At 43.5% G+C, this 25,656-nt stretch overlaps 1 protein-coding gene across 2 annotated transcripts in view; it reads right to left on the reverse strand.

The window, feature by feature from the left end:
• Cdc27 (cell division cycle protein 27) overlaps window positions 1-25,656 on the reverse strand; it is a 55,656-nt gene that overhangs the window by 26,613 nt on the left and 3,387 nt on the right. The window contains exons 2-10 of one of the 2 annotated variants that reach the window (XM_037436211.2): window positions 24,996-25,071; window positions 22,242-22,569; window positions 21,114-21,172; window positions 19,760-19,890; window positions 16,398-16,726; window positions 11,341-11,482; window positions 10,782-10,814; window positions 10,020-10,120; window positions 8,938-9,239 (exon numbers count right to left, since the gene is read on the reverse strand). In XM_037436211.2, the coding sequence (XP_037292108.2) occupies window positions 8,938-9,239; window positions 10,020-10,120; window positions 10,782-10,814; window positions 11,341-11,482; window positions 16,398-16,726; window positions 19,760-19,890; window positions 21,114-21,172; window positions 22,242-22,569; window positions 24,996-25,071 (1,501 nt within the window). The remainder of the gene's footprint in view (window positions 1-8,937; window positions 9,240-10,019; window positions 10,121-10,781; window positions 10,815-11,340; window positions 11,483-16,397; window positions 16,727-19,759; window positions 19,891-21,113; window positions 21,173-22,241; window positions 22,570-24,995; window positions 25,072-25,656) is intronic. The other variant, XM_037436212.2, reaches the window with a different exon arrangement.

Genomic DNA, 25,656 nt, shown 5'->3' on the forward strand with positions numbered 1-25,656 from the left:
TCACTGTTTTGTTTTCAGGTCGCCGAGCACAGCTATGCAGTCCTTGACACGCCAAAAACACTGAAGAGGAAACTGGATGCTTGCACAGATTCAGCGGCTACAGTGAAAAGAAAGCTGAAGCTCAGCCTTGAACGAGAACGTCGGTTAAGAAGGAAGGTCAGCTCATTTAATGAAATAATTGATGACCTCAAGCACAAGCAGCTCATTTCAGAAGATGCCTCGGCAATGCTTGAAAGGTGCTTCACGGGGATCCCCTTGGAAGTTACGAAACGGTTGCTCAAGCAAACATCCAGTGAAGGCGACAAGTCGTCTGTTAAGTTAAGCCGAGACAAATATTCTCCTGCACTGCGTGCATTTGCACTCACGCTACAGTTTTACTCGACAAAGGCATATAACTATGTCAGAGAAACATTTCAATGTTCCTTGCCACATCCATCGACTATAACTAAATGGTATAGCTCCATTAACGGAGAACCTGGATTCACAAGCGAAGCAATCAATGCCATCCGAGCAAAAGCCAATGAGGCTAAGAAGAACAACAAACAGCTTCTCTGCAACCTTGTTGTTGATGAAATGGCCATTAGAAAGCACCTTGAATGGGACGGCAAAAAATTTCGAGGCTACGTGGATATTGGCAATGAAGTGGACGATGACAGTAACGCAGTTGCGTCTGAAGCCCTTGTTTTCATGCTCGTATCTCTGGACTCCCACTGGAAGGTACCGTGTGGCTATTTTTTTATCAATGGTCTTTCAGGAAAAGAGCGTGCGAACATTGTGAAGCTCTGTCTGACAAAGTTGCATGAGACAGGAGTCCACTCGCCAGCATAAGTCCACTCGCCAAAGTCCACTCGCCAGCATAAATTCCGTTCGAGCTGCGTCGTCTCCTCTCGAACCGATACCTAAGTGACATTTTCGTTCTCCTTCGCAATTATATACTGCTTCATATTAACGTCGCATGTTTCGGTATAGCATAAGTTGTGATCTGAACGCGATGTGTATCACCAAAATGCAATTAAGTGAGAACAAAATGCAAAATGCGTCAATGGGAACGCTGATCAGCGGTTGAGAAGCGTAGCAGACGCTCAACTTCCGGGACGAGCCATTGAACTTCCGGTGGCCGTGCGCGCGCCAAGCCGCGACAGCGGCGAAGCGCCATCCAGCAAACCTAGTGGAGATCAGTGGCCGGGATTGATATGGGTGTAGGGGCAGTACTTTTGAGGACGGATGCAGCGAGCTGATCCGCCCTCACGTTGCCTTGAATCTCACGGTGCCCTGGCACCCAGCACACTACAACATGTTGTTTGAATGTGTAGAGTGTGCACAAAATGGAGTAAAGTGAGACAAGGACTGGGTTTTTGTGTTTTTTAAGAGTGTGCAGAGCCGTTACCACACTGAGGGAGTCCATATAAATTACTGCTTTTTGTATTTGTAATTGCTTGATGTGTTTAGCCGCCACAAGTACCGCATAAGCTTCCGCTGTGAAGATACTTGTGTCTGGATGTAGAGGGCCAGCATCCGAAAAGGATGGGCCGACAGCAGCGTAGGACACAGAGGAGTTAGACTTGGAGGCATCTGTAAAGAACTCAGGACGTGTGTATTTGTGTTGAAGTTCCAGGAAGTGTGTTCGGATATGGGCAATAGGCGCATGTTTTGTAACTTCTAGAAAAGACACATCGCAGTTTATAGTCTGCCATTGCCACGGTGGCGGGTATGCTACAGGAGCCATTAAACTGTGTTCAAGTGAGACTCCAGTTTCCTCAGCTAGACTCTTCAGGCGAACTGAGAAGGGCTGCCTCATCGAAGGCCTGTTTTGAAACAGAATTGAGCTCGACAAATCATTAATAGTAGAGTATGAGGGGTGCTTCTTGTCTGCTTTTACCTTAAGGAAATAAACAAAGGACATGTAAGTTCTTTGCAGATGAAGCGACCACTCATTTGACTCAACATAAAGGCTTTCTACGGGGCTAGTGCGAAAAGCAGCCGTAGAAAGGCGGATGCCCAAATGGTGCACGGGGTCCAGCATCTTCAAAGCACTTTGAGTCGCAGACTGATAAACAACAGCCCCATAATCTAAGCGGGTGCGAATGAGGCTTTTATATAGGTTCATGAGACATTGCCTGTCACTACCCCACCTAGTACGTGACAACACTTTTAGAACATTCATGGCTTTTAAACATTTTGTTTTTAGATACTTGATGTGCAGTACGAAGGTCAACTTGTTGTCCAAGATTAATCCTAAGAATTTATGCTCCGTATTAACAGACAGACGTTGACCGTTCAATTCAATGTCGGGTTCTGAGTGTATGCCTCTCTTTCGGGAGAACAAGACACACGTGCTTTTTTGTGGGTTCAGTCGGAATCCGTTTTCCTCTAGCCATTTGGAGACCTTGTTACCTAACTGAACCTGCCGCTCACACATTGCCAGATTGCAAGATCTAAAGCCAAGCTGGACGTCGTCGACGTATGTACAATAAAACATATTGCAAGGAATAGACAAGCGCAAGGAATTCATTTTGATGAGAAAAAGTGTGCAGCTAAGTACACCACCTTGTGGCACGCCTGTTTCCTGGACAAATAATTGGGAAAGAACCGTGCCCACTCGGACACGGAATGTCCGGTTTGACAGGTAATTTTCGATTATGTGAAACATTCTTCCGCGCACGCCAAGGTGGGACAGGTCTCTTAGAATTCCAAACCCCATGTTGTATCATAAGCCTTTTCGATATCGAGGAATACAGAGAGAAAATATTGTTTATGGACGAAGGCGTCCCTGATCTGTGCCTCAATACGAACAAGGTGGTCTGTGGTGGATCTACTTTCTCGAAACCCACACTGAAATGGGTCGAGCAAATTGTTTGTTTCAAGGATATGTACAAGTCGGCAGTTTATCATTTTTTCGAAGACTTTGCACAAGCAGCTTGTAAGTGCAATAGGCCTATAACTCGAAGGTAAAGAAGGGTCCTTGCCCTCTTTCAAGATGGGAATAATAATAGCCTCTTTCCAGGAGGTAGGGATAGTGCCAGAAAACCAGATAGCATTGTACAAACAAAGTAAGGTTTTTCGTGTTTCGATTGGTAGGTTTTTTAACATTTCATACACCACACGGTCAGAACCTGGGGCAGAAGTACTGCAGGAGTTCAGAGACGTTCGCAGCTCAGCTAGACTGAAAGCTTGGTTATATGCCTCGTATCTAGTGCATTTGTGTTCGAGTTTCTGCTTTTCTATTCTTGTTCTGTATTTTTGGAAAGTGTCAGTATAGTGGGATGAGCTGGACACCTGTTCGAAGTGTGCACCGAGGAAGTTTGCCTGATCTTCCAAGGTATCACCCTGAATGTTTACGAGTGGAAGTGTGTGTACTTGTTTTCCTGCTATCCTACCAACCATGTCCAAGACTTTAGCCTCCTGTGTGTATGAATTGATCCCTGACAAAACCTTCTGCCAGCTTTCCCTTCTGGCCTGCCGACGCGTTCTCCTGCCATGAGACTTTATTTTCTTGAAAGTGTCGAGATTTTTGGCTGTCGGTGAGTTCCGAAGCAGCCTCCAAGCTCTGTTTTGCTGTTTGCGCACGTTTCGGCATTCAGAGTTCCACCATGACACACGCCGTTTTCCAGGGTGTCCATTTGTTTGTGGGATGCATTTTGTTGCAGCATCAATCAAAAAGGCTGTGAAGTAGTTGACAGCAACATCAATGTTCAAAGTACATATGTCATTCCAACCTAGACGAGCGATGGTATAAAACTGTTCCCAGTCGGCTCTATTTATGAGCCACTTGGGAACACGTGGTGGGCACTCAGTTACTGTAGTTGTGCTCAAAACTACGAGGAAGTGGTCACTTCCGTACAGATTACTGACGACATTCCACTGGAGTAGAGGCACAAGAGATGGAGAGGCTATGCTTAGGTCTATGGAGGAGTAGGTGTTATTAGCGAGATCATAATAGGTTGGTTCTTTTCGATTCAGGAGACACGCGCTCGACGAGAGAAGGAACTGTTCGATCAGTCGACCTCGCGCGTCATACCGAGAGTCACCCCATAGCCTGCTATGCGCATTAAAGTCTCCAAGGAGAACATAAGGCTCCGGAAGTTCATCAATTAGAGAGTGTAAATCACGTTTTTGCAGCTGATAGCTAGGAGGAATGTAAATAGTGCAGATTGTGATCAGTTTATCAAAAAGAACTGCTCGAACAGCCACTGCCTCAAGGGATGTTTGGAGTTGTAAGTGTGTGCATGCAATTCCTTGATTCACTATGATGGCAACACCTCCGGATGATGTCATGGCATCAACACGGTCCTTTCGGAAAATAACGTATTTACGAAGAAAATTTGTGTGTTTTGAATTAAGGTGTGTTTCTTGTACACACAGCACTTTTGGTGAGTGTTCGTGTAAGATTTCTTGGATGTCGTCAAGGTTTCTGAGAAGGCCCCTGACGTTCCATTGTATAATTTGAGTGTTCATGATGAATGTAAAATAGTGCTGTGTGTACGAAAAGCGAGTGGCTGTTTATACAGGGAGTTTGAGTTCACTTAACAGGGCCGTCACCAGGCCCTGTTATTTGCTTTTTTGTTTTCTTGGCGCGCTCCAAGGAGCCACTCCGCTCTTTCGGCACCAAGGGTACCGATGTATCCATTGCCTCCTCAGAGGCACTGGATGCCCGCACGTGCGGGCTGTTAGTACGAATTTCGGGCCTCGCCTGGTGAGATGAGGCCTTGAGACCCGAGGACTCTGGAGTCTCCGGTCTCTGTTTGGGAGTAGGCGGTGTAGCCTGGGCTACAGCCGCCTTGGGGGCAGGTGCCACAACCACCGGCTCGGTATGCGCGGGCCGAAGGTGTGGCGAGGGCTGGTGCGGCGGTGCCCCCTGACGCGCCGCATCAGCGTATGTAGGTCCATAGAATGGAGCGACTCTTCGCCGTGCTTCCTTAAATGTAATGTTCTCCTTCCCCTTCAATGTAATTATTTCTTTTTCTTTTTTCCAGTATGTGCAGGAGCGTGAATATGCGGCATGGTTTCCTTCGCAGTTTACACAGTGTGGCGGTTGTTTGCAGTTCTCAGACACGTGGCCTAGGACTCCACATTGTGCACAAGTCTGGCGACCACGACAGGTTTTAGAGCCATGGCCATACCTCTGGCATTGGAAGCAACGACGAGGGTTTGGTATGTACGGCCTGATAGATGTCTTCGTGTACCCTGTTTGAATAGATTCCGGTAGTTTACTGGATGCAAACGTGAGTATTAAGTGTTTTGTCGGTGTTTCCTTATTATCTCTTCTGATGACGATTCTCTGTACATTGGTGACATTTTAGCTCTTCCACCCCTCCAAAAGTTCAGTCTCAGTCAAGTCAATTAAGTCCATGTCAGATACCACTCCGCGAGTTGTGTTCATTGATCTATGTGGTGTTATGGTTATTGGTATGCCACCGAAATCTGAAAGACGGTCTAGCTTTTCAAATTGTTCTTTGTCGCGGATTTCGAGGAGAAGGTCTCCACTAGCCATTTTGGTTACCTTGTATCCTGTGCCAAAAGTTTCGGTGAGACATCTAGAAACTAGGAAAGGAGAGACGGTCCTGGCTTGCTTTTCAGTTTTTTCACAGTGGATAACATGAAAGTGAGGATATGTTTCTTTTGGCTGGTTGAAAAAATTTATATCATCGGTGCATACCCGCATTAAGCCGGTACGATCAGACAGTAGGGGGAATGCTCTATGCATGCCTTTCTTATTTTTGTTCAGCAGCGTTGGCGGCCACCCACCACGGAGCCCAACGAGGGGACGCTACAAGTTTACAGATGCTGAAAACTGCAGACGCCAGCCGTACAACGCCACTATAACCCAATGCGCCTAGACCAAGGTACACACCTTGCACAGGGTTTGCACAGGGTTAACCCTAGCCGCCAGGAAGTTTGGAAGTAATCGGAAGAGAGTAGAAGACAGGACAGATAAATAGTAAGAGATAAAGACGAAGATGTAGGGAGAGAGAGATAGGAAAAGGCGACTGCCGATTTCCCCTGGGTGGGTCAGCCCAGGGGTGCCGTCTACGTGAAGCCGGGGCCAAAGAGGTCGGCTCAACCCCCAGCCCAGGATCCCCTTTTCCCCGGACACGGCAAAGTCACGCACGGCTAGGCGTGGGAGGGAGTAGAAACTCCCCCGTTAGCTCGGGTCCGTGGTGTCGCTACACACCAAACGCCTACTTGCGCAGGCGCCCCTGCGAGCTCTCTTGTATTAAACCTATGATGGTGGAATTAACAACGTTCATGTTTCCAGAGTACAATTTATCAATCTAAACCGATTCATTATTTCGTTTAGCGTTCTTTAAAAAAACTGCTCAGTACACGCTTACATCAAAACTTGAGTTGCTACCATTGCCATGATATCATACTGTACCTCACCAACTTGCAGGAGAACACAGATCTATTTGGTTAAAATAAGAAAACCAAGAAAAAGGCTCACTGACTATGTCCTTCACAGCATCCACCATCAAAAATAAAAGACTAATGAATGAACTGAACTGAGCAAATGGAAGCTTTGCAAAATTATTACTGAGTGCAACGGGAAAGTCTTCATTTCTTTAGATTGTGCAGATTGATCTCTTCGCCAGTTGGAAGACATGTGCCTAACCACCACTGGAGAGCACAAAGTTGGCAACATAACGTCCAGTGGGTTGATTTACCTAGTATGTGTCAGAGTATGCTTTTGATTATAATCAAGCTCAATTTAGAATCAAATTTCATGGTCGCGATTCACCGACTTGGGCAAGCTACAAAAAGCCAAGATGACCTGGCTTAAAGGGGTCGTGAAACGATTTCAAAATATTTTTGAACTACGTGTGTATTGAGGATCCATTTAATACTGTACCTCGACTAGTTTCATAGTCCAGGTTCATTTATTGGATATAAAAGCACAATTTCAATTAGCCAGCTCATGTTCCCCTCAACTGTACAGCTGATGCCACTTGCCTCAAAAGTCAATAAAATGTCTCTGTTATCACCAAAACCTGGAGATGAAACGATGTTTGCCAAGCCATAGTTGCCTGAATTTCATAGCATGATACTGAACGTTGTTCCCAATTTTATAAGTTGTGCGGAGCTATCTGACAACGCACGCAGTTGGTGTAACGAGGACTGAGCTACCCTAAACACACCATAAAACAGAAACTGACACAACCAGTAAGAAGAAGCTGGGACGCTGTCCAAAGCAAGCGAAGGCAACCGGGGAGGCAAGAATGCGCACGTGCCGGGGAGCGAATGTATTTGAAAGCGGAGCCAACCGCATCACTCGCTGTAATTGCTACGCTATCTTTTTCTTTTCTTGGTTCCTATAAATCTACAATTGAACCCCTTCACAAGAGGCATGCTCCGGGCAACAATTCTCGTCTCTTATATGAGGTGGCTCTTATAAGCAGGGCACCACGTATGCATTTTCTTATCAACCTGTATTTTACTGTAGGCACACTGGTCACTCTTAAACCAATTTGTCTCTTATAACAGTGTCTCTTATAAAGAGGTTCAACTGTATTATTTTAGAGCAAAAGAAAGCTAACACTGTGTTTATAACTTCGCTTAGCATGACAAGACGCATTACTGCCTATGGCAGCCAGTGGTCCCACATGGTCGCTTAGGGGACCAAGAAAACTCCTGTTTTAAGCTGACATCATTAATTATCGACTAAATATTGTGCTGAAATAGTTTGTAAATGGCATGCCTAACACTTATTGAAGCAAGGAAAATATTCTTTGAATGTCTGTCGAGTCTATTCTTCAATGTCGTCCACAGAGGACATTGCAGCTGGAAGCGACCAAGGAATACCTGAAGTTTCTAAGAAAAACTAACTTAGACAAGCAGCTGTGACAGTGATGTCGCCTAACTCGCAGCCGTGATGGACTGCACGTTTGTGTGTGTGCTGTTATGCGCTATCTTTCTCTCTCTTCCCACTCATTCCTCTCCCTCTTTCGATCTCCCCTTTCCCATCCCAAGTGTAGGACAGCAAACCACCTTTCCTGGGCTGATTAGCCTCCCTGCCCTTCCTTCTCTTCTTCTTTATACACAAGTGAAACTATGCTATGCAACACCAGTATAATCAACCAACATACAAATTCGGCACCTAAAAAAGGAAAATGGTAGCCTGTTCATGCTGTGAAAACCATTGAACAAAGAAGCTGTTGCCAGTTTTGCAAGACGTTAAATTTTGCTCCCATGTTTCAGCAAAGTTCACACTTAGACTTCTTTGTCGTTTCCATGTTTTTCAGGTTTGGCCATGTCAATCCTGCATGGTGATACGCTCATTTACAGCCGTGCTGAAATGCTACAATAGCACATCAGTGCAACCGTGGCTCACTCCACTTGCCCACTTACCTAAAAGATGTATTTACTGTCACAGCTGCTCAGGAATGTAAGCAGCGTCACCACCACAATTTAGCATCATCTTTAAAGTTTAATTTCCTACCTCCTTTGGTCACATGACCTGCGTGACGCCTACTACTGCTACTACCATAAAATCCCGAGCAAGCGCCCCCCCCCCCCCCTCCTTTTCTTCTTCAGGGGATTTCCAAATATGAGGCCTTTTCTCCACCCCCCACCCCCCACTTTCACTGTATCATTTACTGACTTTACTCACCCAACAAGGCGGAATGAAAAAGTGAATGTTACAGTATTGAATAAAGCATAGCATCAAAAGCACCGCGGTGCATTCTGTATTCTTAGCAGCTTAAGCTGCCATCTTCAAATTTGATCACATGACCGTTAAAGGGCTCCCCTCTAAATTTTGCCTAATTATCCTTTACTTTGAAGGGGGGAGGGAGCGCATGCTAAAGATTTTAACTACTACTACTACTACTACTACTACTACTACTACTACTACTACTACTACTACTACTACTACTACTACTACTAGAAAAGTGGCACAGCACAGTAAAACAGCTCCACAGTAAAATAAAAGGGGTGGCCTGCCTGCAGATGCCCTCTGCATGCAGAGTGCAGTCTGAGCCAGGGACACGGGCAATAGCTCGGGCTTGTTCATCTCGTTGAGCTCTCCCTCGGTGATGGCGCTGGCATTGTTGGAGCCGGAGGTGGTCGTGTTGGTGCGTAGAGCCCCCCGGGAGGGTTTACTCTTCTTGGACGAGGGCAGCCGGGCGGCCAGACTCCGTATGGTCTTGGGCGACGAGCTCCCCTTGTTGTTCTCCTTGACCGAGTTGGAGCTGCTGAAGAGGCGCGAGCTGCGCCGCACGCTGCTCAGGCCACTGGGTGGAAAGCTGCAGGGCAAACAAACGACGCTGCAGGTCATGGCGATTCTTTGATGAAAGCTCGAGGTAGGGAATGGCAAGTGAAGTTTGGCAAATGACATTTCTCGAAATAGAATCGGAAGCAGGCACTACGTTTCCCCCTAATTTTCTTGGAAACTACAGCACCCCCAATCAGGACAATGTCTGCTACTCCATGAAGTGACAGCCAAGATGTTTCTCCTATCTGCCATTACTAACGTACAGCGCTTACGGATTGAGAGGTCAACATTTAAGGCTAAGTAATGCACGTACTTTTGCTTCCAGCAAGTACAGTTCGTGTTATATAGGCTTTATTTCGATATTAGAGCCAGCATTACCTTTAGCAGCTAGATTTGCAGCGACATGACATGGTTGTCACACAAAATTGCTCACAGTAGTCATTACCATAAAAAAAAATGTTGCGTTTCAATCTACAAGTACTGAACCAGTAAGCAGTCATTGTCAGCCATGGGCTGTGTATAATAAAAAAACTGGCTAAATAGGCTAGAAGTAGCGGCCGATTGTACGAGTTTTTTTAAAGGAAACCAAGCTCTAACCCAACTATTTGCTCAAAGCAGGCTTCACAAACGCTTATATGGCATTTTCCGTTTCCTTCCCCAAAGAGATATACGTGCAACCAACTTCACCAAGCCATTCACACTTCAGCTACATGCGGGAGACAAGTGCAAGGATAGGAAAGCAGCAGGAGGATGTCCAAGCATAGCTCTTTGTTGGGGGGGAGGAGAAGAAGGGTTTCAGCCACGTGTGTACCTGGTTGGAACTGGTGGCGTCTGCAGCAAGTTGTTGTTACTTGACTGGCTGAATATTTGAACCTTTGGAGTGTTCAGTCCCTGAGGTTTCCTAGCTAGGTTCTGCAGAAAACACAGCAAATTGATTAACGTTAAAAACAGTTGAACTCTGAATGGCACTGAAGTTTGCATGTTTCTCTTGCATGCTTTCCAGAGTCACGATAGACCCATTGTATGTCAGGGACAAATCTGCATCGCAAATTAATGGTGCTCCCTAGCGGCTCATGTAAAAGAACAAAAAAAATGAACGAGTTCCTTTAATTGAGCCAGATGGGTTTAGATCAACATCGTTCTACAGAGCGAGCGGCAACCAACTCCCTACTAGCAATTGTTTACAACATTTATAACACTTGATTTTAACAAAAAGTTTATTCTTCCTGAAAAACTGAAGAATTTATTACATGTCTCATTTATGCACTGGAGGCATCAGCGACGTGACCTCAACAAAAGTTGTGGGTCACGTCACGTTATTTAGGACACACTCTCCAGGGTGCTTGTGAAAACATGGTGGTCTTCTAAATGGCCTGCTAAAGTCTCGACGCTCAGCGACTTCTTCCTCTGGGGACCAACTAGAGAGGAAGTTTGCTGAATGACACGAAAAGCACTCGTAGTATTTGAGGAATGTACACAGTAAGTTCTTGCGAATCCACTGCAAGAACATCTGACGAAAGTGTCGCAATATCCGTCGTTTACAAAAAAAAAAAAAGTGAATGGTTGTGCTTACATGAAATTTTAGCAATGCATAACGATTCTTCAGCTGTAAGGAACAAAATGCAGTTTGCTCAATTAAAATGGGTTAATATAGAAATTATAATGAATGAAATAACTTAAGGAAATATTTTTCTTTATAATATACAACCTTAATGTCACTTTTCATTGAAATTATAAACAATTCTTAATAAAGGTTCTATCCCCCCCCTGTGATATCAAAATTTTCTCTTGTATTGTTTTTATGTCCCAGTTACTTTTTGTACAATGCAGCTGTTGCAGATCCTACTTTCTTCAGGCATTTGCCTGAATAAGCTTCCCGGAAGAATGCACTATAATGCTCGCATAGAGATGTTCATATTGAGCAACTTCACACTCATCTAATGTCTTGCCATATACTTTCAAAAGTGCCATTGAAGATCGGGACATGAAACACTTTCAAAAACTGTATTAGTCCTGAAGACTGATGAAGTTATGTTGTACAAGACCAAAGTTAATAACCTTAAATAAATGTTCAGAGGTTTGCAAATGTGCATAGGCCCTGGATGCAAAAATACCAAGGGCAGTGTACATACCTTTTTGACTGGAGGGCAAGTTTCCTTGGAGATGGTGTCTAAAATGCCTTGTGAAGTGGGTGTGACATAGGCAAGCATGCCACTAATAGCTGTAGGGGGTGCTGTGCCAGGTGAGGAGTTGACCAAAGGTAGCACACCAAACCTGCACAAAGGGAAGTGAGCTACAGTTTAGCCAACAACAGCGAGAAAGACAAATTCGGCTGATACAGTTGTCCTAGTGTTGGTGCTAGCAGTAACATTCAGTATTTTGCATGCTTGAGTAAGATGGTGGGCTCGGTAGCTGTGCGAAAGCGCAGTCTACTAATCCGTTCGTCTTCACTATGCAGATACTCACCGTTCTCACGAGCTCGCTCCTGACGGCTTTCCTGCCTACCGGACAAACGCCGTATCCCGCCCCCAATACCTTTGTGAATGGCTCCCACAACTGGTGCCATCTCTCGACCGATCTTCACTTCATCGTACCGCCGCCAGATGTCTCGATCTACGTTCCAGCCTGGCCATTCTCGTCAAAGCAAACTTCAACGTCACCGGCTATAAAAGAGTGCCACCCGTCTTCGCCGCTCTGTGGGCTCGGTAGCTGTGTGAAAGCGCAGTCTACTAATCCGTTCGTCTTCACTATGCAGGTTGGTAACACCCAGGCTATCTTTTGTAAAAAGTCAAGTAATTATTCTCTAGTACAGCTGCCGGGCCCGCAGTGCTGTGTTGCTATTATTGTCGAATGTTTTCAAGTGCTGCGCTCATTACTGCTTTTGGGAGGGGATGTTGAAACTAACCCGGGGCCTCCAGATACCATACATGCTGTACTCACCGAGCTGAAAAATCTTTCTGTAGCACAAACCAAATTGATCGCGAAACTTCAAACTGTTAAAGATCATCTGCGATCAACAGACGCAGCACTGAACGATGTATGCAAGCATCTGACTAATCTGGAAACGCATTACTGTCAACTTTCAAGCATGCGCAGAGAGCTAGATGACACAAAAACCTTAACCACTGATATCACCCGGCATTATCATAACTTTCAATCCCGTGCAGACGTTAGCGAAAACCATTCCCGCCGAAATAACCTGATATTTTATGGTATTCCTGATCCTAATCCCAAAGAATCCTTTGCCGATTCAGAGGCAACAGTCATTCGGTGTATCACTGAAAACCTTGAACTAGAAATACAGCCTTCACAAGTTGAACGCGCACACCGCCTTGGTCGCCATTCGCCTGACCGCGTCCGTCCTGTAATTGTAAAATTTAGTTCGTTTAAGGTCAAACAGTCGATCTTGTCGGAAGGCAAGAAATTTAAAGACACTAACTACAGCGTTGGTGAGGACTTTTCCCCTGCCGTCCGACATGCACGAAGACACCTTGTCACTTTTGCCAGATCAAAATCTACAGCATTTAAATTAAGCTTCAAAACTTTGCTCATAGGTTCTAAACGCTACGTCTTTGATGAATCCTCCCAGGCAGTGAAGGAAGTAACCTAGCAATCACTGCATCGTCCGTTATCATCAACTAATCCCCAACCAACACAGCAAACTACCGTGTCTCTTTCCGTAATCTTCACCAACATTCGCAGTTTCATTTCGAAACGCGAAATCGTCTCTAATCTTGTTTCATCATCCAGTAGCAACTTGCTTTTATTAACGGAAACATGGCTTAATAGTGACGTAAGCGATCAGGAAGTTCTAGCTGACTTACCAAATTTTCAGATCTTCCGTAAGGACCGGGACGGCAGAATGGGAGGAGGGGTGCTCATTGCTGTTAGCCAGGGCCTACCCGCAACTTTGGTAAATATTTCGTCAGACTTGGAAATAATATGGATAAAATACCAAGCCGTACCGCAATCAGTTTTAATTGGCGTGTGCTACAGGCCCCCACATAGGAATCCTGACTTTCCCGGCATGCTTAATTCGGTGCTAAATGAACTTTCAACAAAGTACCCTAATGCCCATATTATCTTGTTTGGCGACTTCAATTTCCCGAATATTGACTGGCCTAATCTAACTGTTAACGGAGGACTACAGAGTGAGGCGAGTGAATTTGTTAATGTATGTCTAAATTTCAACCTAGCTCAAGTTGTCACCAAACCAACCCGCGTAACCCAAGACTGTGAAAACATATTAGACCTAATACTAACCAGTATTCCTGAAAGTGTAACATCTATTTCCTACTTGTCAGAAATAAGCGACCATAAAGTAATTCAAGCCGACATTTTAATCACTCCTCCAAAACAATGAACCACCAAAAAAACCATACGACTATATGATAAAGGAAACTACACTGCTATAAATGATGAATTAAACTGTTTTCTTCCAATATTCAAAGATAATTTTCTTTATCGCACGGTGCATGATAACTGGAAGTTATTTAAGGATAAATGTGATACACTGGTCGAAAAATTCATTCCTAAGCTCAGTTTCCGTGCCTGTTCCCAAAAACCATGGTTTACTAAAACGCTCAAAAAATTAGAAAATAAGAAAAAACGCCTTTTTCGTTCCGCCAAGCAGCAGAATATCGAAAACGCATGGTTAAAATATTATGCTGCTGAAAAAGCTTACCTCACGGCAATACGAAACGCTAAGCATTCTTTTTTTCACACTCACTTACCGAAATTGCTTGCTAGTAACCCTAGGAAATTTTGGCAGGTCATAAATCCCATCCACTCATGCACTATTACTCTCACTAATGAAGCAGGTGACGTGGCCACTGACTCGGAATGTGCCGACCTGTTTAATAGAGCTTTCTCATCGGTTTTTAGCAAAGAAACTGACGTTCCACCCCCGCCACAGCCTACCGTAGTCAGTACTTCCATGCCGCCAATCCTTTTTGTTGAACCCGGAGTTTTGGCAATCATTGATAAACTTAAATTATCTTCATCATCAGGTATCGACAACATAAATTCGAAATTTCTAAAGAACACTCAACAGATCTGTGCAAAATTTTTGTGTCTACTTTACTCGCAGTCTCTTTCCACGGGTGAGCTTCCTAGTGATTGGAAACACGGAAATATCACCCCAGTATTCAAATCAGGTATTAGAGAGTCACCCCTCAATTACCGACCGATTTCATTAACCAGCATTCCATGCAAAATCATCGAACATGTCATCTACACCCGGATTATGGACTTCCTAGACTCAAATAACTTTTTCAATTCCACGCAGCATGGCTTTCGCAAAGGTTTGTCGTGCGAGACTCAACTGGCTATGTTTTCGCACGACTTGCATATTAACTTGGATTCTAACGTACAGACTGATGCCATATTCCTGGACTTTGCGAAAGCATTCGATAAAGTACCCCATAAACGCCTTCTGTTGAAACTTTCCCGCTTAAACCTACACCCCGACGTCCTAAAGTGGATCCGTGAATTTTTAAGTAACCGCACTCAAGCTGTCTTTGTTAACAATGCTACCTCTACTTCATTTCCGGTAACATCTGGTGTCCCGCAGGGGTCGGTTCTGGGCCCGATTTTATTCCTGATATTTATTAACGATCTCCCAACTCATGTATCCTGTAAAATCCAAATGTTTGCCGACGATTGTGTTATTTACCACACTGTTTGTAACGCTTCTGATCAATTAGCTCTACAGAGTGATCTTAACAATGTAAAACAATGGTGCGATGATTGGCTAATGGAACTTAACCCTCACAAATGCAAAGCCTTATCCTTCACCCGCCGCCGTTCTCCACTTGTTTTTCCATATTCCATCAGTAATGTTTCAGTTGAAACTGTTAATTCTTTTAAATATCTGGGGGTCACACTCTGCAACGATCTTTCATGGGGTTTGCATATCACGAAAGTCATATCATCGGCAAACAAAACACTGGGATTCTTGCGACGTCATCTACGTAACGCACCTAGAAATGTAAAATTATTAGCTTACAAAAGCCTTGTTAGAACTAAACTTGAATATGCTTCCCCAATCTGGAGCCCGCAACAGGCCTATCTTGAAGACGCCCTTGAGTGTATTCAAAACCGTGCCGCTAGGTTTATCAATAATTCTTACTCCCATGACGTCAGCGTATCTTCACGAAAGGCAGAACTTCAACTGCCCCTCCTTTCCCTCTGCCGCCGTATCGCCAGTCTTTCGTTATTTCATGTTTTTTCACAGCTCGATGCGCATGCCACCTTATTTTGTTCCCCCAGCGCACATCTCTCAACGAACTAATCATCCTCTTCAAGTCGCACGCCCACGTGCATGCACCGTTACCTTTTCAACATCATTTTTTCCTCGCACAGCAGTTGCCTGGAATGGCCTTTCAGGCGACATTCCTGCCATTACTTGTACTTCTACCTTCACAACCAGTATCACTAATCATCTTTCACTTTAGGACAAACGATTGTTTTCTGCTCAATTTTTATGTACCCACCCCTTATGTAATGCCCCGCAAGGGGTCTTTAAGGAAATAAAATGAAATGAAATGAAATGAGATAGGTGAAACAAAAAAGCCTTAGGCAGGAGTCTATGTTTAAGAAAGAGTAATGCTTGCTTGCTTTCACACACACATAAAAAGGCAAGTACAGAAACAAGTCCTCTTGTCCAAACGTTCGTTCAATTTAATGAAGTCCCCCAGCCAACCCCTGACTAAACCTCAATGGACCCCTTTTCTCTCTCTGTTTTGGTATCTGTCAAACATTCCCAACATTCAACTTCCTTGAACCCTATGTCCAATTACATTATTTTAGAACTGGTGAAGATCATTGTATTGGTGTTAAAACTTTGTCCCCAACAGCATGAGAATTTGTTAGGTCATATCACAACCAGAGTCTTTGAGGTATACTATAACCGAAAAAAAAAGCACTAGGCTCTTCTTTTGCAAACTAACTGAACACTGCGCCCACCAAAGGACCCTGCTGTTCTCATATTGAATCAATAGTAATATCTGGCGTTTAACGTCCCAAAACAGTGGTATTATGAGAGACTCCTTAGTAGAGGGCTCTGAGAGTTTCAACCACCTGCGGTTCTTTAACGCTCACCGAATGAATGAATGAATGAATGAATGAATGAATGAATGAATGAATGAATGAATGAATGAATGACTGTGCAGCGAGCATGGACACTCACGATGCCGAGAGTGGACTCAGGGCTCCGGCTCCTCCTGCCAAAATATTGCGTACCCCCTTGACAGCTGAAAGCGATTGTGCTTGCTTGCCACTTTTACTGCCCAGGCAGATACTGGCGATGCTCTCCTGAGCCTGTAACTCTGGAGTGCTTGTCATGATGGTCAGAGGGGTGACGTCTAGCGATGACTGCTGGGGCGTGCCTGGCGTCCCTGCTGAACGCATGACCAGCAGTGGCGCTTGCGATGGTGGTGTCGAACCCGTCGACAGTGGCAGTACAGACACCTTGCCCGCAGCTTGCGCGACCAAACCTGTCCCCTGACCACCAACCACCTAGCACGACAGGAAGGCGGAATATCAAATTATTCACAAACCCTTTCAGACGCCACCTATGAAGAAAGTCTTTATATGCACCAAATTTACACATTGCTTCGAGAGACAGTATGCTCGATTTCAACAAAAATGATGTCCTAGTATTTTAATTTTTGTGTTATATAGTATTAAATCTCAATTGACCTATATTCAATCTGCAGTAAGCCATGTTCTGTTTTTGTATAACGAGAGCCAAATCTCAGGCTATAAATATAGTGCAATATCTTTTCTGATTACATTCGTGCTGAGCAAACAACAATTACACTTTTGATACGGCTTCCCGTGGGTGGCACGTCATATGACTCGTCTAACATGGCGGTGCCTTCAAGCAAAAAGATCATATGCAACTGTACAATGCAAAATGAAGCTAAGTGAGACATTTATTATGCAGGAGGTTCAAGTAATGTAAACCTTGAAACTTTTCCTTCCATGCAAGATGCTAGTAAACACAACTTGCAAAAACAACTAGCACGCACAATTGGGTACAGAGGCTCTCAAAGGGTTAGGAAAACACTACTGCTTATATACCACATGATGAAAACTCGTTGAAACACCTTAGTTCATTTAGTGTGGTTGTGTCTGATCCATAAATGTCACACAAAGCCTAATACATCACTCATTCTTACTCATAACCATCTGGTAGAGTATGTGTACCACCAAGCAAACCTGTTCAGCACTTGTTAAAGTAGCTGCCTCTTTATGCCTCTCTCCTCGAAAACAGACGCAAAATGCATGCTTATAGGAGGAAAGCACAATGACAAGTAGCATCCCCTTCGGTTTCAAAGCACAGACTGGACAGTGAATAAAACAAGGATAGACTGGGCATCACATATCAACAAATGCTAGATGTTCAATTCTGCAGAATATATTTGCCATCAAGAGCTATTTTCTGACATCAAAGGACTGCCACATTCAATGAAAGTGGCAATTTAAATATAAGTGATTGTGGCTACTATGTCGGCAACAAGAACAATTTAAAACTCGAGTCCAAGTAGAAACTCATAACTGGGAGCAAGTTTGCACATAGGTAACAGAAAGGCTTTCGAGAGCAAGAATACGTACTAAATGACATTGGACTTCTGCGTTCATAAATGTGTTTGAATCTGGTATGTTGCCCGAAATTCAACAACAAAGAAAGAAAGCAGCAAGAAGCATGTACACTGGAATCTCATTTACCCTGTTCTGGGAAAACAATGCGAAAAAAAGAAATGTACAGTCGAACACCGCTACAACGAAATTTCCGCTACAACGAAAAATTTACGGTGCCCCGTCAGCAGTCCATAGGAGTCAATGCATAAATATTGTCGCCACAACGAACCCTTCTTTTTCTGTCGTCCCGCTTTCAAGGAAATTTAACGATGCAATTTCAGGCTCAGATATTTATCGCTATACAGTAAACCCTATCTTTAAGATTTTGATGCATTTTCAGAACCTAAAAATACGTCAACAAAACACGTGTTGGCTCTACCAGAAAACGCCGCTGTTCAGCAAGCATGGGTGCCTTCATTGCTCGATAGTGATGGCAATGAGACTGCCCCGATTTTGCCACTGGCTTGCTTTTGAGCCGCAGATGATCCGAATCTGAAGCTCAGTCGCTCAGCTCATGGTTTTCTACACGCAGCTGCTGGGTACAACTGCGGAACGATGTCTTTTCAGATTCCAATGCTTATCATTTTATTCGCGCTTGGCCAGTGTGGTACATAATCAGAGCGGCTGTTCGTCTGCATTATCAACAAAATCAGCTAGCCGCGACTGATGGATGATAAGAATGACATAGAATAAGGCAAAAGTCACCGCTCCACGATACCATGCCTCCATCTCGCCGTTGTCGGATACACTTTGATGGCGTACAGTTGCTGGTGTTAACCTGTCAATGCTGTTGTAGGCATTGTTTGCAATGCCTACAACATTGTAGGCATTGTTTCAGGCATTGTTTGCAATGCCTGTTGTAGGCATTGTTTCAGCGTGCTTTTCACCATGGCCTTGCAATGCATGACTAGGAAGCAGCGAACACTTTTTCATTTTTAGAATAAACATTCCTTTGTTTTACTAGCTCAGATCAGCTATATTTTTTTATTTGCCTACAACGAAAGTTTCGCTTTAACAAAATATTTTCCGCATCCGGTGAGTTTTGTTGTAGCGGGGTTCGACAGTACAATATGAAAAAATTTATCATGCAAAAATTTAAGAAATGTCACTGTTTCACTACATAAGTGAAACATTGATAGAGATATTGAATTACCTTACTACACAGCACATCGTAACTTTGATGTTGACAACTTCAACATTTCGCATTCATACAGAAAGAAGCGAACCTCTTGGGTCTATGGGTCTATAAGCAGTTCAAATTGCAGTCAATGTCTGCTTACTACCCAATGCAGTAGAGTCTTGTTGATACAATTCTCGGGTGTGTTCATTAAAAATGAAAACGTATTATCTAAAAATGGCAGTGCTGCAGTATCCAAAACAGGGCCCAAAAGGCCACAAATGACCAAATCAATTTCTCCCAAAGCAGAAATGTTCAGTGCTACGGTCTGTTTTGACATTTTAACAGCAGCTTAACTGTAGAGCCACCAATACTCTCAGTTACAAGCCCCTTGCAACTTATAAGGTTTAAGTCGGATCTAGTAGCCAAAACTGCATCACACAGTTGCAGCTTGGTGAAAGAAGCAACAGTGGTGCGGAAATAAAACATTTTCTGTGTACGTACTAAATAGGAAAAAAAGAAGCAATACTTAATTAAATCACTTCCCTACCCCGTTCCCCCGATTACAGATGGTGGCACTAGAAAAACGCACAAAACGAAACATAGCAACAAGGTTCTACAAGGCAGTATTCTTCATTTTAAACAAGGCAGTATTCTTCCTCCAAAAGCAGTACATATTAGAAGCGACCAACACACAGTTTATGTGTGAATGTGTGTGCCCCTCTAACGACTTTAGTCTGGTAGTTGCCCAACAAGATTAACACTATGGGTAAAAATGCAAGCCTTACCTTTATGTCATCTGCGATGCTGTCAATACTGGTCTTATTTACAAAATTGACAAGAGGATTGCTCCCTTGGCATAAACTAAAGTTTTCAAGAGACGATACATTAAATATTTCCGTTGGGTTTGGCGATTCTCCTGCAATAGGAAGAAAAACAAAACTTCCAAGGCCAGGAAAGCGTGATGTATTTCAAGAGAGAAGGTAACAATGAAATAATGCTTCAGCTGTGAGCTACCACAGACTAATCATTTCTTGTGGTTGAAAACAAGCTTAATCATTCAACAGTACATGGCCAACACAGTTTAAAGCGACACAAAGGCAAATAACAATTTATGTCAGAGTGAAAGCTTGATGTATGACAATGTATAAAAGGGTATCAATAGCAGTGCCCTACTTACCAAGAAATTAAGCTAAATGTACCACACTACGGGCCCTACGAGTGGGATACTTTGGAAATGATAAAAATGGCATCAGAGTATTCCACTACAGCTTCTCACAAGTAATCAATCTAATTAAAATATAAACGAATTAAAAAATGAACTTCTGTGCATCGAGAGGGGTAATAAAATGCTGCTTGTCCATTTCTGTTTGATTTTTAAAAAGAAGAACTGCCGAGCATTACTATGAGAAATGGAACGAGTGGTTCAAAAGTTTCACTTTCACCTAATTAACCTGGACAGGTGGTGCCATCTAGCGGGGCCCAGTTGAACCAAGCACCAACCCACCATTTCGGAGGCCATGACAGAAAATTGTTCAATGGCCATTGTTGCTGCTGTGGCTCCCCCTACTTTCGCTCTGCTGCTGCTAGTGCCGACAGCCATGCAGTAAAGCCGGGCAACGTTGTGCACGGTCGGCAACAGTGACGTGAGACTAACCACTTCAGGCGGGGTATTTAATGTGCGCTAACGCATTGCGAACCACTAAAAGGCGATTTTGTTTCAAAATGAGCCTTTCCTGGGCACAAAAGTAGCACTACAAGGTTTTTGAACCGCTATTTCAGCAATCAACATCGACTTAATATTTCCCTTTGTTGTCTCTTTAAGACAATATAAATACATATTACATGAAAAAACTGATAAATTTAGGAGGCAAACCATAGTGAGGGGGCTACCTATAAGTTATGCCGACATGAAGTTCTTTGACACACCTTAATTATTGTGTACACTCCTTTTAGCATTTCGCATCATCAAAATGAAAATGCCACAACCTCCATTGAACTCAAAAACCATGAGCTCTGCAGCACAATGGCTCTCCAACATGAAGCAATCAACATAATGCAATGTTAAGCAATCACCGAAATTGCTTGTTATAGAAATTAGCTAGACAAGCAAAGATCACAACGAAATTCAAGAAAACGTACCTAGGTCAATGAGGGACTCGTACGAGGACCAGAGAAATGGGTTGAGCTTCAGGCTTTTCCTGTGTTTAGAAAATTGATAGAAAGGCAATCAGGAATACAGCACCACAGAGGTAAGAGGCAAGCTGTCTGAGAAATAATTTTGTTAAATCCCTTACAGCTTACCAAAATAATGAAAGTAATACTACATATCTACCTAACAACATTTTTTTACTGTTGAGGTATTCTTTAAAAACAAAAAAATGCTCAGTTAATTTAATCCTGAAGCAAAGTATGGGCATTATTTCCTCAATACCATCGTCCACCGCTATAATAATAGTGAGCTTGAATTATTTCTTCAAGGTATTATAAAACATTACCCAACTCTACTTGCTTTTGTCGCTCTCAAGCAGACTCGCATTTAACTCCAACAGTTTCAAGGAGCCAAAAACAAGGATAAATGAAGATAAGATGACATTGCAGGATAAAAAAAATTAAGACTAGGTTCTGCTTAATATGAACATAAAAATAGATTCTGCTTAACATGAACATGAGCAACTGTAGATTTAACATACAGACAGAATTTCAAAACTGCACAGAAAAAAATGTTATTTAAACGGCATAGACATGCAGCAGCCTTTGTGTAGAACTCAACATTAATCAAAACCAGCATCCTGATCTGTACACCTCTTGCTATGGGATACGGCCATGTGTCGGCTCCACACTCTATGACCTACTAGCATTACACAGCGACCACAGTACCCACACTAATGCGATACTATTCACAACAGAACAGAGCAATTACATTTTATGCCGCACACTGACATAACTCAATTGCACAGCGCCATCCCTCCCTGTGTAGCATTCAGCACGCCCGTCGGGACAAGGGAGGAGAGGAATCACTGAAATCGTGCAACAACACCCTGGAACTCTGCTCATTCTTGATGGATCCGATTGATTTGTGAAGCAATAAGCTCTGATGCTGAAGTCAATCGAAAATTACAAGGAAAAGTGGTTGAAGACGCCTTTTAAGAGAAAGTGGGATGTCCATTATTTTTTATGTCCCCGAGCCTAATGACCTAGCATCCTGCATCAATGATCTACAGCACAGAACTTGTCAAAAACTCGATCAGATTTTTCCAGAGTGCTCACTTGTAGGCTTCTGTTGCACGGCCAACACGCTCCGTTTTTGAATACAGTTGTCCCAGGAGGCCCATGGCAAAGGAGGCAGAATCTCCAAATGCTGTTGCCGTCTCATCCAGACCTCCTTTGGCTGAGCTGCGCGACGACAGGCCGACATCGCCGTAGAGCGCCGACTCGGCTTCGGCAAACTTGCGCAGGTCAATGCAACAGCGCGCCAAGAGGAAGCGACTCTGCGGCGAGCGGCACCCGCGCGAACGGAGCAGCTTGTATGTCGACACCTTGTTCCCCGCTCGGTAATGGCAAGTGGCTAGAAGATGCAGGCTTTCGTCCGTGTGTACTGAAAATATTAGCAAAATATTTGTCGATGTTTTTCGTTTCAAAACAACAATACGATTATGAAAGATGCCACAGGGGAGGCATCTCTCATAATCATTATCATAAAAGCTGGTCATAAATTTTGACCATCTGGGGTTCTTAAAGGGACACTAAAGGCAAATAAAAATTGGTCAGAGTGAAAGCCCAATGTATGACAATCTTTAAAGCGGCAATATTATCAACATCAGCGCCCTACTTACTAATAAATTAGGCTAAATGTATCACACGACGTGTGCAATGAGTGGGACATTTTAAAAATGATCCTGATGACGTGATAGCATTCGACTGCAATAACCAGTAAGCAAACTAGCTGCAATAAAAAGAGAACCTTCGTGCAACAAGAGACATAATAAAATGCTGCTTGTCCATTTCTGTTGGATTTATAGAAAAATGAATCACCTGGCATTATTATGGGGAATGGCGCGAGCGGTTCTAAAGTTCAACCAAGCAAGCAGAAAATTGTTCAATGACCGTTGTTACTGCTGTAGCTCCCGCTACTTTCGCTGTGCTGATACTAGTGGCGGCAGCCCCGTTATGAAGGCGGGAAACATTAGAAACAGTGACATCAGAAAGAACGGCTTCAGGCGAGTGATTTGAAGTGCGCTAATGGGATGCAGAACACTAAAGCATAATTTATTTCGAGATAAGCACTTTCATGGCACAAAAGTATCTCTACGAGGTTTCTGGACCACTATTTCAACAGTCAACGTCAATTTAATATTAAATTTGAAGCATTCATTGGGGAACTACACCGACTTTGAGCGTATCTATCTATTTCGCCGCCTACGACTTTTAGTTCTCCTGGCCGTCGCGATAATGGTATCGATACCGAAATTGGTATGGCATAACATGACGGCATGACGAGCATTACTGATTAGTCACAAGAAATTCATGACTTGTATGTCATGATTTACATTTCATGGTCTTGCTGCTGTTGCAGTAGTTTCGTACACATCACGTTTTGCAAAACTGGTATGGTATGACATGACTGCATAGCAAACATAAGTGACAGACATAAGTGACATAAGTGGTATCAGGGGACGTGAATGGACAAAGAAGCTGACACATTCAAACATGATAATCAAGATATGCATGTCATGTAAAACATGACTACATGCTACGTTCATAGCGTGCTTGCGGCCGTTTCACTAGCTCCACACGTAGAAAATTTGGGTATTACGTGACGTGAACAGGCGATGAAGGTAAATGACACATCCAAACATGACAATCATGACATGGAAGTCATGTGCGGCATCATTTATGTCCACCTCGTAATGTTGTGCTCATTTTAAAGTGACATATTAACTTTCCTCATTCGTTCTTCGCGTATAATCGATTCCCACAGTATGTGTGATCTGCCAATTTTTTTCGCCTTTAGTGTCCCTTTAAGCGGATCACCTAAATCCCACAGACATTTAGCATTCTGTCTCCATTGAAATGCTGCCCTTGTAGCTATAATGCGATTCCTTGAGTGTATATGGAAGAAGTGTGGCAGCAATAACAGTAAAAACAACTTGTTACACAAGTTCACAAGACTTCAGAGGGTGCCGCTCATTGCCCTACCATGCAAGAGTTTTGAAAGCCCTGAAGTATTTAAAAATGACATTAAAGTTCTGTCACTTTCATTGCTAGTGGATGTACTATCAGAGTCAACAGTAGCAAGCATTAGCAATGGTATAGTATGCACAGTCCAGTCATTACTATGGACATGTGCGCGCATATACTGATAGCTGCCAAACAGGATTCAGGCGCTTTTCCACTGTGATGACTGGACGGCGTGCACTATACCACTGTGAATTCTTGCCATTATTCGTGGTTCATTTAACACCGACAGTACACAATTGATTTCACACATTCTGTATAAAAAGAAAGAGTGCCGCAAAAGCAAATCATTCGTAAGAAAAATGCCATTTGATTTGCAAGTCATTCTGCTACAGATTACAATCATTGGTAGGATCTCATCATAGCAGCAGTCAGCATGGCATAAGTCAAAGGTACAACAAATTGGCTCATGACCAATCGTGACATGACGTGACCACCCATGCAAGCATGAGTGGTCAGGTGTTGTCATGCCTGCATAGGTGCTGTTTCAAAGTGGTGACACTGCCAATTCTTGCCCATAAGAATCCAGCCATCGGTATAGTTCCTTTTTTCAACAAGTTTTATAATGCCGAGGAATACAGCGCACTCAACCTGGTCCGACAACAACGAACCCACGACCTCTAAGTGGTCAATGAAAAACCTTTCATTGTAAACTAATGTGCCATTTTTGTGATCACTGTAATGCACATATATTACTTCAGGGCTCATCAAATGATAAGAATTTCTTGAATAGCAGACTCCCTGTAACACAACTTGGATTAGTGAAGCAAAAAAAAATCATCTTACCTTCTGCATAAAGCCGTTCTGCAAGAAAGATGGCATCTGAGAAGGCATAATGATTGAGACAATGCCATATGGCTGCCTGCAAAACACGTAAAATATCAAAAGTAAATGTCACGAGGAATGCAGATGGAAAATCACATCGAACACTGAACAATCCCTTATGAGACATTAAATTCTTGAATTTACTATGTGCACCACTCTGTGAATTAGCAGCATGGTCCTAAAATATAATACCTTGGTTACAATGCATGAAATTGCCGAGTCAGAGAAGATATCGAAAGCATATATGTTTTATTCCACACTCTAAAGCTACAAAAATCTGGGTAAAAACAGGAAAAGGCCCTTTAATGGGTTTTTTCGGGTAAGTAGTCGGCACGTGCTCATCGGCCTCGAGTAGGCACGCGGGATCATTTTATTGGTGGCGAACAGAAGAAAGCGGGGGGAGCACAAAATCGGGGGACGAAACTGGGTGTCCGCCTCTGCACTGACACACTGAGATTAAAAAGTCACGGTGGACACCATGTTGGGGTACCAGCACAGAGAACCTATTCGTGACACATCACGTGAAATCTATATATATATAGTGCGCAGATGCTGTCAACCTTTGTAAAGTTATTTGGCTCCTTTCACGCCTGACAATACTCAGTTTTATGGGGCTCTCGTC

Source organism: Rhipicephalus microplus, chromosome 1 (assembly GCF_043290135.1).
Source record: "Rhipicephalus microplus isolate Deutch F79 chromosome 1, USDA_Rmic, whole genome shotgun sequence".
Taxonomy (NCBI): Eukaryota; Metazoa; Arthropoda; class Arachnida; order Ixodida; family Ixodidae; genus Rhipicephalus; species Rhipicephalus microplus.